Source organism: Manis pentadactyla, chromosome 1, assembly GCF_030020395.1.
Source record: "Manis pentadactyla isolate mManPen7 chromosome 1, mManPen7.hap1, whole genome shotgun sequence".
Classification (NCBI taxonomy): Eukaryota; Metazoa; Chordata; class Mammalia; order Pholidota; family Manidae; genus Manis; species Manis pentadactyla.
In genome coordinates this window covers 155630801-155644443 of record NC_080019.1, presented here as the reverse complement: position 1 = coordinate 155644443, position 13643 = coordinate 155630801, and the positions used below count along the sequence as shown (strand labels likewise).

The 13643-nt window shown below is 39.1% G+C and overlaps 1 protein-coding gene across 1 annotated transcript; it reads left to right on the top strand.

The window, feature by feature from the left end:
• Nucleotides 1-412: 412 nt before the first annotated feature.
• On the top strand, nucleotides 413-13007 carry GABRR3 (gamma-aminobutyric acid type A receptor subunit rho3). The gene is made up of 4 exons (XM_036916568.2): nucleotides 413-628; nucleotides 9003-9091; nucleotides 11182-11300; nucleotides 11716-13007. The coding sequence occupies exons 1-4, from the start codon at nucleotides 604-606 to the stop codon at nucleotides 11747-11749; spliced, it is 267 nt and encodes an 88-aa protein (XP_036772463.2). The 5' UTR covers nucleotides 413-603; the 3' UTR covers nucleotides 11750-13007.
• The last annotated feature ends 636 nt before the right edge of the window (nucleotides 13008-13643 follow it).

The window sequence follows — 13643 nt, the reverse complement described above, 5'->3', positions numbered from 1 at the left end:
GTATGTATAGTACATGTAATGCATATACACATAATTTTAATGCCATATATTAACATTGGTTTAAGAAATTCTTATATGAGCTTTTATATACACCCAAAGCATCTCTTAATATTTTTTAAACTTCTAGTAAGAGCATTTCGTACTTCTCAGCATTTTTATGTCCTCTTCTCAAACTGAACCATCATATATATCAGCTCCATGATGTAGGCCTTGCAGAGATTATTGTCTCTGTTTTAAAACTGAGGCAGCAGCGTTTTAGTGAAGTGATTTGCTGGAAGATTCACAGCCAACAGAGCTGCAGCTGCCATTCAGATCCCCTGTAAGGCTACTTCATTCTTTTATTTTATATCGTTTGAGTCAAAGCTGTAATGGGAGCTGAGTTTGCTTTACTGCAGATGCTTCCATGTCTTTCGTTGACAGCACATAAGTATGCGTGTTCCGTCCCATCCATACCTACAGTGGCTGCTCTGCAGCTGTGGGAAAACCAGGCACCTTTAGAGGAGTGCGCAGTAACGGGTGCGCGCGCCTCAACCGGGACTCGTTCAGCTTTGTTCAGTAGCTCTGCGGCGGGATCTGAGAGTCAGCGTCTCTACCAAGCCCCGGATGCTGCTGAGCCATTGCCCACACTGTATCAATGATTTAGATCATCTGTGAAATGAAAGGTGACAGAGAAATGTGTGACGAGGGAAAGAATTCTGTTGATCTTGTTTTATTTTTATGTGGGAAGTAGTTAACCCAAGAAAGAGGCACTTAAGTAATTTTGGCAACCCTCTATCTAGTCCTCTGACTCCAGAATAGATACAAACATCTACCTCTCCCTGCCCCCACCTGCCACACGTGTTCACACTACCTGAATTATTTTTTCACTTGACAAATTTGTACACAATCTTATGTACCACTAAGAAAAGATTCTTTTGAATTAATAAGCATGTTTTTAAAGTTATTTTTTATTTTTTATTTTTTATTTTATTTTATTTTATTTTTTATTTGTAGATAATTATTTTTTTATTGAAGGGTAGTTGACACACAGTATTACATTACATTAGTTTCAGGTGTACAACATAGTGATTCAACATTTATATACATGACAATTCTAGGTACCAGCTATCACCATACCAAGCTGTTACAATATCTTGACTATATTCATTACATCCCGGTTACTTATTATTTTACCATTGGAAGTGTATACTTTTTTTTGTTGTTTTTTTTTTGTGTGAGGGCATCTCTCATATTTATTGATCAAATGGTTGTTAACAACAATAAAATTCTGTATAGGGGAGTCAATGCTCAATGCACAATCATTAATCCACCCCAAGCCTAATTTTCGTCAGTCTCCAATCTTCTGAGGCATAACAAACAATTTCTTACATGGAGAACAAATTCTTACATAGTGAATAAGTTCTTACATGGTGAACAGTACAAGGGCAGTCATCACAGAAACCTTCGGTTTTGCTCATGCATTATGAACTATAAACAGTCAGTTCAAATATGAATACTCATTTGATTTTTATACTTGATTTATATGTGGATACCACATTTCTCTCTTTATTATTATTATTTTTAATAAAATGCTGAAGTGGTAGGTAGATACAAGATAAAGGTAGAAAACATAGTTTAGTGTTGTAAGAGAGCAAATGTAGATGATCAACTGTGTGCCTGTAGACGATGTGTTAATCCAAGCTAGACAAGGGCAATAAAACATCCACGTATGCAGAAGATTTCTCTCAGAATGGGGGGCTGAGGTTCTGAGCCTCACCTCTGTTGATCCCCAATTTCTCACCTGATGATCCCCCTGCGACTGTGCCTGTCTTAGGTTGTTCCTCCCTTGAGGAATCTTACCCGTCTCTGGCTAACCAGTCATCTTCCGGGACCATACAGGGAAATGTAAAGTTGGTAAGTGAGAGAGAAGCCTTATTGTTTGAAATGGTTAGCTTTTTATTTCTTTGCATATTTATGCCCTGTAGCTTCTATGCCCAGCATTTGTCTTGAGGTATCTTTACCACTTGGAAGAATTATGATACTCGGTAAATTTGATATGAGGCACGAATTCTATTTAGGGGTTGTAATTAGGAAGGAAGAAGAAAAGCTATAGAAGTACCAGGCGGAAGAAAACATGGGAAGATTGATTATTTCTTTGACATATCTTCTTGTAGAGTAACTTCAGCATGTATAGTTTTTAAGCTACTACTTAAATTGCACACACACATTAACATAATAGGAGTATAGTTACATAACAAAAGCATACCTGTAATTACCAGCCATCTCCAGTGAAACCAAGAAAACCAGTTAGGCACCTTAGGCATGTGTGAAAACTTATCTATGATATGGTGGATATTGTCCAACTGAACTTGAACAGTCTGAGAGAAATCAGACAAATTAAAACAACCCATTCCTGGGGTATGTTCACATCCCTTATGTTCTTTTAACAGTAAATAGCCGGTAGTTGTAAGATTTTGGAGAGCTACAATTTGCACTTCTCCTAATTCTTGATTGAGTTCCAACAGTATAGATCCAGTCAAATTTGTTGTTTTCCTGTATGCACAGGGCAGCTTAGATATCTCCTTCTTCATTCCCATGGCAAGTCCAGGAACTGGTGGGATGAGTGCATCTACAGCTGTAGCTGCGCATGGATCTTTGTTGGGGTTTTTTGATGATCATCTTCTGGCATGAGTCTTCCAGAGAGTGCTGATGTTGGAAGTTCTTTTTCATATCGTATCTTAGTTCATTTTCGGGGTAGCCCAATTAGGCTTTGATCCTCTGTATAAACACAAATAGACCCTTTGTCTACACTTTTATATGCCCTTTATACTCTTGTTTAGAACTCATTGAAGGTTACCACACAGGAACTGCCCCTTTTTTTTTTTTTTGGTATCACTAATCTACACTTACATGACGAATATTATGTTTACTAGGCTCTCCCCTATACCAGGTTCTCCCTATAAACCCCTTTACAGTCACTGTCCATCAGCATAGCAAAATGTTGTAGAATCACTACTTGCCTTCTCTGTGTTGTACAGCCCTCCCTTTTCTCCTACCCCCCCATGCATGCTAATCTTAATACTCCCCTACTTCTCCCCCGCTTCTCCCTCCCTACCCACCCATCCTCCCCAGTCCCTTTCCCTTTGGTACCTGTTAGTCCATTCTTGAGTTCTGTGATTCTGGTGCTGTTTTGTTCCTTCAGTTTTTCCTTTGTTCTTATATTTCACAGATAAGTGAAATCATTTGGTATTTCTCTTTCTCCGCTTGGCTTGTTCCACTGAGCATAATACCCTCCAGCTCCATCCATGTTGCTGCAAATGATTGGATTTGCCCTTTTCTTATGGCTGAGTAGTATTCCATTGTGTATATGTACCACTTCTTCTTTATCCATTCATCTATCGATGGACATTTAGGTTGCTTCCAATTCTTGGCTATTGTAAATAGTGCTGCGATAAACATAGGGGTGCACTGATCTTTCTCATACTTGATTGCTGCATTCTTAGGGTAAATTCCTAGGAGTGCAATTCCTGGGTCAAATGGTAGGTCTGTTTTGAGCATTTTGATGTACCTCCATACTGCTTTCCACAATGGTTGAACTAACTTACATTCCCACCAGCAGTGTAGGAGGGTTCCCCTTTCTCCACAGCCTCACCAACATTTGTTGTTCTCTGTCTTTTGGATGGCAGCCATCCTTACTGGTGTGAGGTGATACCTCATTGTAGTTTTAATTTGCATTTCTCTGATAATTAGCGATGTGGAGCATCTTTTCATGTGTCTGTTGGCCATCTGTATTTCTTTTTTGGAGAACTGTCTGTTCAGTTCCTCTGCCCATTTTTTAATTGGGTTATTTGTTTTTTGTTTGTTGAGGCATGTGAGCTCCTTATATATTCTGGATGTCAAGCCTTTATCGGATGTGTCATTTTCAAATATATTCTCCCATACTGTAGGGTTCCTTTCTGTTCTATTGATGGTGTCTTTTTCTGTACAGAAGCTTTTCAGCTTAATATAGTCCCACTTATTCATTTTTGCTGTTGTTTTCCTTGCCCGGGGAGATATGTTCAAGAAGAGGTCACTCATGTTTATGTCTAAGAGGTTTTTGCCTATGTTTTCTTCCAAGAGTTTAATGGTTTCATGACTTATATTCAGGTCTTTGATCCATTTTGAGTTTACTTTTGTATGTGGGGTTAGACAATGGTCCAGTTTCATTCTCCTACATGTAGCTGTCCAGTTTTGCCAGCACCATCTGTTGAAGAGACTGTCATTTCACCATTGTATGTCCATGGCTCCTTTATCAAATATTAATTGACCATATATGTCTGGGTTAATGTCTGGATTCTCTAGTCTGTTCCATTGGTCTGTTGCTCTGCTCTTGTGCCAGTACCAAATTGTCTTGATTACTATGGCTTTATAGTACAGCTTGAAGTTGGGGAGTGAGATTCCCCCCTACTTTATTCTTCTTTCTCAGGATTGCTTTGGCTATTCGGGGTCTTTGGTGTTTCCATATGAATTTTTGAATTATTTGTTCCAGTTCATTGAAGAATGTTGCTTGTAGTTTCATAGGGATTGCATCAAATCTGTATATTGCTTTGGGCAGGATGGCCATTTTGACGATATTAATTCTTCCTAGCCACAAGCATGGGATGAGTTTCCATCTGTTAGTGTCCCCTTTAATTTCTCTTTAGAGTAACTTGTAGTTTTCAGAGTATAAGTCTTTCACTTCCTTGGTTTGGTTTATTCCTAAGTATTTTATTTTTTTTGATGCAATTGTGAATGGAGTTGTTTTCCTGATTTCTCTTTCTGTTGGTTCATTGTTAGTGTATAGGAAAGCCACAGATTTCTGTGTGTTGATTTTGTATCCTTCAACTTTGCTATATTCCGATATCAGTTCTAGTAGTTTTGAGGTGGAGTCTTTAGGGTTTTTTATGTACAGTATCATGTCATCTGCAAATAGTGACAGTTTAACTTCTTCTTTACCAATCTGGATTCCTTGTATTTCTTTGTTTTGTCTGATTGCCGTGGCTAGGAACTCCAGTACTATGTTAAATAACAGTGGGGAGAGTGGGCATCCCTGTCTAGTTCCCGATCTCAGAGGAAATGTTTGCAGCTTCTCGCTGTTCAGTATAATGTTGGCTGTGGGTTTATCATAGATGGCCTTTATTATGTTGAGGTACTTGCCCTCTATTCCCATTTTGCTGAGAGTTTTTAACATGAATGGATGTTGAACTTTGTCAAATGCTTTTTCAGCATCTATGGAGATGATCATGTGGTTTTTGTCTTTCTTTTTGTTGATGTGGTGGATGATGTTGATGGACTTTCGAATGTTGTACCATCCTTGCATCCCTGGGATGAATCCCACTTGGTCATGGTGTATGATCCTTTTGATATACTGTTGAATTCGGTTTGCTAATATTTTATTGAGTATTTTTGCATCTACGTTCATCAGGGATATTGGTCTGTAGTTTTCTTTTTGGTGGGGTCTTTGCCTGGTTTTAGTATTAGGGTGATGTTAGCTTCATAGAATGAGTTTGGGAGTGTCCCCTCCTCCTCTATTTTTTGGAAAACTCTAAGGAGAATGGGTATTATGTCTTCCCTGTATGTCTGATAAAATTCCGAGGTAAATCCATCTGGCCCGGGGGTTTTGTTCTTTGGTAGTTTTTTGATTACCGCTTCAATTTCGTTGCTGGTAATTGGTCTGTTTATATTTTCTGTTTCTTTCTGGGTCAGTCTTGGAAGGTTGTATTTTTCTAGGAAGTTGTCCATTTCTCCTAGGTTTCCCAGCTTGTTAGCTTATAGGTTTTCATAGTATTCTTTGATTATTCTTTGTATTTCTGTGGGGTCTGTCGTGATTTTTCCCTTCTCGTTTCTGATCTTTGTTTTGAAGTCTATTTTGTCTGATATTAGTATTGCAACCCCTGCTTTCTTCTCGCTGTTGTTTGCTTGAAATATGTTTTTCCATCCCTTGACTTTTAGTCTGTACATGTCTTTGGGTTTGAGGTGAGTTTCTTGTAAGCAGCATATAGATGGATCTTGCTTTTTTATCCATTCTATTACTCTATGTCTTTTGATTGGTGCATTCAGCCCATTAACATTTAGGGTGACTATTGAAAGATATGTACTTATTGCCATTGCAGGCTTTAAATTTGTGGGTACCAAAGGTTCAAGGTTAGCCTCTTTACTATCTTACTGCCTAACTTAGCTCACTTATTGAGCTTTTATATACACTGTCTGGAGATTCTTTTCTTCTCTCCCTTCTTGTTCCTCCTCCTCGAGTCTTCATATGTTGGGTGTTTTGTGCTGTGCTCTTTCTAGGAGTGCTCCCATCTAGAGCAGTCCCTGTAAGATGTTCTGTAGAGGTGGTTTGTGGGAAGGAAATTCCCTCAGCTTTTGTTTGTTTGGGAATTGTTTAATCCCACCATCATATTTGAATGATAGTCGTACTGGATACAGTATCCTTGGTTCAAGGCCCTTCTGTTTCATTGTATTAAGTATATCATGCCATTCTCTTCTGGCCTGTAGGGTTTCTGTCGAGAAGTCTGATGTTATCCTGATGAGTTTTCCTTTATAGGTGACCTTTTTCTCTCTAGCTGCCTTTAAAACTCTTTCTTTGTCCTTGATCTTTGCCATTTTAATTATTATGTGTCTTGGTGTTGTCCTCCTTGGATCCTTTCTGTTGGGGGTTCTGTGTATTTCCGTGGTCTGTTCGATTATTTCCTCCCCCAGTTTGGGGAAGTTTTCAGCAATTATTTCTTCTAAGATACTTTCCATCTCTTTTCCTCTATCTTCTTCTTCTGGAACCCCTATAATACGGATATTGTTCCTTTTGGATTGGTCACACAGTTCTCTTAATATTGTTTCATTCCTGGAGATCCTTTTATTTCTCTCTATGTCAGCTTCTATGCATCCCTGTTCTCTGGTTTCAATTCCATCAGTGGCCTCTTGCTTCTTATCCATTCTGCTTATAAACCCTTCCAGAGTTTGTTTCATTTCTGCGATCTCCTTTCTGGCATCTGTGATCTCCCTCCGGACTTCATTCCATTTCTCTTGCGTATTTCCCTGCATCTCTGTCAGCATGTTTATGATTCTTATTTTGAATTCTTTGTCAGGAAGACTGGTTAGGTCTGTCTCCTTCTCTGGTGTTGTCTCTGTGATCTTTGTCTGCCTGTAGCTTTGCCTTTTCATGGTGATAGGAATAGTTTGCAGAGCTGGTACGAGTGACGGCTGGAAGAACTTCCCTTCTTGTTGGTTTGTGGCCCTCCTCTCCTGGGATAACAACGACCTCTAGTGGCTTGTGCTGGGCAGCTGCGCGCAGACAGGGTTTCTGCTTCCTGCCCGGCTGCTATGGAGTTAATCTCCGCTGTTGCTGTGGGCGTGGCCTGGTTCGGGCCGCTGCTCCAAAGTGGTGGAGTTGCGTTGGAGGGGGAGTGGCCTGGAGGCTATTTATCTCCGTAAGGGGCTTCCCTGCTCTCTGCAGCCCAGGGGTTAGGGTCCCCAGAGATCCCCGTATTCCCTACCTCTGGATTGTGTCCCTCCCTGCCCCTTAAGACTTCCAAAAAGCACCTGCCAGTACAAAACAACGACCACTAAAAAAAAAAAAAAAAAAGTAAATTTAAAAAAAAAAAATTTTTTTTAATTAAAAAAAAAAAAAGTGGCCACTTGTTTTCCTTTATTCTCCGGCACCAGCCTCAGGCATCTGCTCACCGGTCTTGCTGCCCTGTTTCCCTAGTATTGGGGGCCCTATCCCTTTAAGACTTCCAAAAAGCGTTTGCCATCACAAAACAGCAAAAAAAAAAAATTGTCGCGCGCTTTTCTGATGTCCTCCGGCGCCATGCCTCCAGTGCCCGCTCACTGTTCTTGCTGCCCTGTTTCCCTAGTATCCAGGGCCCTGCACTCTGGCCCAGATGGCTGGGGCTGGGTGTTCGGCAGCCCTGGGCTCCGTCTCCCTCCAGCTCTGCCTGCTCTTCTCCCGCCGGGAGCTGGGGGGAGGGGCGCTCGGCTCCCGCGGGGCCGGGGCTTGTATCCTAACCCCTTCGCGAGGCGCTGGGTTCTCTCAGGTGTGGATGTGGTCTGGATATTGTCCTGTGTCCTCTGGTCTTTATTCTAGGAAGGGTTGTCTTTGTTATATTTTCATAGATATATGTTGTTTTGGGAGGAGATTTCCACTGCTCTACTCACGCTGCCATCTTGGCTCCGCCTCATTATTTTTTATTTTTAACTGTAGTAAAATATGTATAATGTAAAACTTACCATCTTAACTTTTTAAGTATACACTTCCGTAGTGTTAAGAATATTCCCATTTTTATGTAACCAATATCCTGAAATTTTTCATCTTTCAAAACTGAAACACTGGACCCATTAAGCCACTGCCTACCTCCCCCTCCCCCCAGCCCCTGGAAACCAGCGTTTTAAGCATCCTCCTTCAAATGTATAGTTATCTTTAAGAAATGTTTTACCTGCCATTCATATATTTGTGAGACAAAATGAAAAAGCACAAGATTGGGAGTCAGAAGAAGTAATGTGAAACCTAACCAAACTGCTTCCTACCTTTGTGGTCCAGGCTGTCTCCCAACCTCATTCTCCACTGGCAAAATGGTGGAATTCCTACCCTCATAGGGCTCTTATGAAGATCAAATGATAGCATAAATGGGTCTGAGCCTTTTCAAACTATAAAGTGTTACACAAACGTTAAGGTCTCACTGTGATTAGTGCCCAGAGCATATGCTCTGGAAGAATCATAGTGTTAACGGGACAGTGGGAGCAGGCTGCCTGAGGTGAGAGATCTTTACAGAGGTGAGATACAGAAGGATGTGTCTGTAGGTCTGGGGAACCAGCTGGAGAGATAGAGATGTGCGAGCCAGACAGATGGATATGATAGTGCCACTTTTTTAATCTATCCAAAGCAGTTTGGAGAAGGTGCCTTGGATCTGTGAGCAGGCAGTCTCCCACATACTTCATCACTGTATTGGCGAAGCTAGACAATTCAGGGCTCTCCCTGTAAGGATTGGTCTCTTTTTATGTCGTTTCAGCAAACATACCTGGATACCGGTGCAAATCCCGAAGTAAGGACGCGAAAAGGACTGAGGCACACAGGCCAGCTCCTTCTCCCAAACCTAAGGTGGGGTGAGTGAAGGATGGTGAGAAAGACCAGGAATGTCAGGCTGTGGACTTCTTCCCTATGAAATAAAGTTGAGCAGAGCACATTTCTTACCACCACCACATCACCACTATCACAAACATGCCCAGCAACCCCCGCTCCCTAGAGCTGGGACAACAGCAAGGGCCATGGGAAACTAACCCCAGGCTAATAACCCCTTCACCACAAGAACGTTCCACCGCCGCACTGAATCTATGGGGAACTTGCCCAGGGCTAAAACCCATTGGCAAGATAAAGTGGTCTTTAATTTTTACTCCAGCCTACAAAGAAGCACATAGCTAAGGTATCGTATTATATCTCAGCTATAGATTTGACTATTTTAGACTGAGTTTCTAAGTCCTGGAATTAGGAAAGAATTTGCATGAAGGAATAAGAAAGAAAATTGCTTCCTTTTTCTGTTCTGAGCAAAGGGCAACACTGGGTGGAGCTCTTTATATAGAGTCAATAACGACGTATTGCCCACACGTGTGTAGTGAGCTAGCCAACCAGGGCCAGGTGAGAATCCTGACCACGGGAACCTTCACTTTATCCACAACTTCTAAAGCTGTTCCTATTGGAACAACTTATCAACTTGTGGAAATAAGCAGGCTACCAGTAATTTGTATACTGCCAGAATTACTCAAATATGAATAGTTTTAAATTATCATGATGGATAAAGAAAATGGCACCCTTGTTTTTCAAAGAAGATATCTTCTTTAACACACTAGGGATATGTTTGGTAATATAAAAAAAATGCATGTCCAGTGGGGTGCCCCAGCAGTGTTCTGGGTGGGTAGCAAAACCACTGAAGAGATTGAATGTAGTTATACTATCCTCAGATTCAGAGTTGAATATAGTATTAATGTTATTGAGCTATCTGGGTTAGTTATTCAGTCTTGATCTCATTTCATGTTTAATTTATCTCTATTCATTTTACTGTCTAAAGTTTCTACAACTAAAACAAAAAGGGACAGGATAACTTGAGTGTGGATTCCTGGTTAGTTTACTGACTGTACAATATATCTCTATGTCTCTTGAATTCAGTTAAATATTAGGCTTTTAAGTAGCTATGAACCAAATATACATTTTGGCATAACTTTCTCTGCAGCCACCAATTTAAATTATGAATAATTTCATCCCATAGTAGCCTGTCCATATTTGTTCATTTCTAAACTTCCCTGTAGATCATGAAGTGATTTTGTTTTCTCAGAAAGCAATTAGTAACAGCTGCTTCCTAGACAAAGCTCTGTACCAGTGAGAACCAATGTTTCCCTCATAGTAAAACCTTACAGAAAAACGGTAGTTTAGATCCCATCAGGCACTGAAGCCAGAAAGCACTTACAATCATTCCTTCCAAAAAATAAGCCAATTTCAAGTTGCTGAATTGGGCTATGTTAGTATCATTTATACTTTTTAGCAAAAATGGTAAGACTTGGCCAGTTTGCATTCTAAAAGAGAATCTAAAATCATCCCCTACCTCCACCCTAAATTCAAGCATAAATGTATCACCAGATGATATCGTTCTGGCGTTGGACAAAAACTCACTGATGGGACATACTGCTATGTTTTCTCTAAAGAGGAAAAATATGGTGAAAAGAAAATCCAATTGACACATATTGCTCTTCTGATAAATCATATTCAATTTTAATTCACAAACTTATGGCAAACAATTCATACTACTCAGAAATAAAGGGGAAAACCTGAAGTGGTATATCCTTCTGGGGAAACATGTATTGAGTTTAACAGTCTATCAAACCAGTACTAAATTAGAAAACATCAACACTATAGTTGTGAAACATTTGTTTGCATAATGCTCAAATATCTCTATGGAAATAATTATAAACCTCACTAAATCCTTATTAAAAATGATATCTCATATGATGTTTTCCATTTATTATTAAAATGACTTTTTCAGACACCAGAAGCAAAGCCAGAGTTCTGTTCTTTGAAATAAGCAAAACGTTCTTGGCATTTATTAAATCTATTTTTTAAATCTGATTGTTTGGATTTTTATTGTAATTCCTATGCACAAAGCCACATTCATGACTTGCTAATAAAAGTCTTATTGTCAGATTTCTGGAATGTACAATAATGATGCAGTTCAAGCCACAGTGTTTGATGGTTGTTACCATGACGGCAAGACTGAAATGGACCACACGTCCTTTGCTGTACACTCAGAAGGTGACTCCAGGTGAGAAGACACATAGGTAGCCCCCAGCACAGAGTCATCTTGGATAAAAAAAAACAATTCCCAGTGTAGCAAGCTTGTTGTGGAGTCACACTAGAAACAGCAAATGACTTTTGACTATGAGTTGGAGGGCACTAAACTAAACTGGAAGTCAGCCAGTCACCTCTCCTAGCCTAAAGATTTCAAAATTGACTGATTTACACCTAGGAAAGAATTTAAGGTCTTAGGAGAATTTGACTCTATAAAAAGAGTCACAGGCATGCGTATTATGTAAACACAATTTCCATAGGGAGGGGCTTTGTGACTACTTCATCTGGACTTTCCTTGCTTTCTAAACATAAATTGTCCATATTTAATTAAGAAATGAAATTAGACTGCAGAATAATTCCATAACGTTTGTTCCTTAGTGCTATCCAAGTGCCAGCTTACCTATCAGAGCTGAACCCTCCTAAGGAAGAACGTCAGCATTCCGGGACACCAGGGACACTGACACAGCCGAGGCCCAAGAAGAGGCTCTGCCCCTCCCATCTGCAATCAAGTCTCTTGTTTTAGTTCTCTAGTAAGTTTCATATATTATTAAATCCAAGGGGGACAAAAAAAAATCTAAACTTCTCTCAATCTTCCCATTTAAGTGTTAAATTAATATGTCAATCGTCAATAGCAGCATTTTGTATTTTGTATTATTTGAGATATAGTTTTCATAGCTTTCTGGAGGCATTTAGTAATTAGTTACTTTATTCACCAAATGTTTGTTGCCCTCCTACATGTGCCAGGCACTTTATTAGGTGTTACATACTAAAAAATGCTTACCAAATGACATTCCTGCCGTCAGTGAGCATGCAGCCCAGCAGGAACAATGAACTGGTGGCTCTAGGAAATAATAAACATAATGGATGTTAAAATCAAGGTATGTACACTGTGCTGACTGAGTTCCAAAAAGGGAATACCAAAAAATAGGAAAAGAACATCTACAAAGGGATGTGGACTTTGAATCTGTAAACAATTAGATACTTCTAGACATGGTATTGAGTGAAAAATTGAATGAAATTTTTGTACCCTATAGTAACTTTAATAATTTAGATTGAACTAATTAAATCAGGCCAAGTGGGTATTAAATAAATGTTTATTAAGTAGAAAAGCCTCCAATGGTCAGCATTCATTTTGTAGACTGGCAGTGTGCATGCTTTTGTGTTGAGCATTTTGTGAAAAATATCCCATTTAGAGATAAGCCCTGGTAGGAAGTATGAAATACTTCCTTCCCTATTTTGATTTCTGCGATTGAATTAAGGGAAATAAATGGTGTATTACTTTCAGTGTATTGCCATTTGTTTCACCATAAAGTCAACCAAATGATTTGAATTACTTCATGTCAAATTAGGAGACAAATAACTTCTGCTTGGTTACCAATAACATTGGTTTTGGTTCTCTGCTGTGAATGACATAGGGTTCTAGAAGCTTATTCTTGGGTGCAAAAGATTTAAAGGTGAATTCTTTCTCTAGTATAACTTCCCTCATAGGCAGACTGATTCTGGGATACTTCATTCTATTTTCTTAATGCAACTTTTCCTTCTTCCTAAACTTTCCAAGGACTATATTTTTCTAGGAAAATTGAGCTAGCACAATTTATTTAAAACCCTTCTCCATTTAATTGTAGGTTAACCATAAATAAAATTTAAAACTACTTAATAGTTTTTAAGCTTGATATAAAAGGGATAGTAATTATTATAAGATTATATTTTTAAAATACAGATTAATATACTAGGTGGTTCTTTGGGAATTTGTAGCTATTATTTAAACAGAGTACTACAGCTGGATTAACATTTCTGATTCTGACATACTTTGTATATAATTGCTGTTAAAAAAAAGGGGGACAAATCTACAAATGAACAAAATAAATTTACACTGTTCTCTTCCTCAAACTCTGTTTCTTGAGACATTGCTATTTTTCTTCTACTTTGAACTATAACATTCACGATGTCTAATGCTTCCCTGGAGCATATTTATTTCGCAATTTTAAATCAAATGCATCACTGACTACATTTGGCAATCTAGGCTAGAAGAATGGGTCTCAAGCACACTACACATGTGCTTGGCATTCCTCTTGAGGAGCATTAATGAACAGTCATTGGCCAATCAAACATAACTCTTGTTAATGTCTAGAAACACAGTTATTTGATTTTTTAGGAATAGATGTTTATTGCTAAAATATGTTTATTGCTCATGAGAATTATGGAGCTCCTAGGATATTAATCAATTTACTTTTCAAATCGGTGGCTCCTGACGACTATGAAGACAGAGCTGTTCCTGTGAGTTTCATTCCTACTAGGGAGCAACAAGGTTTCTGGT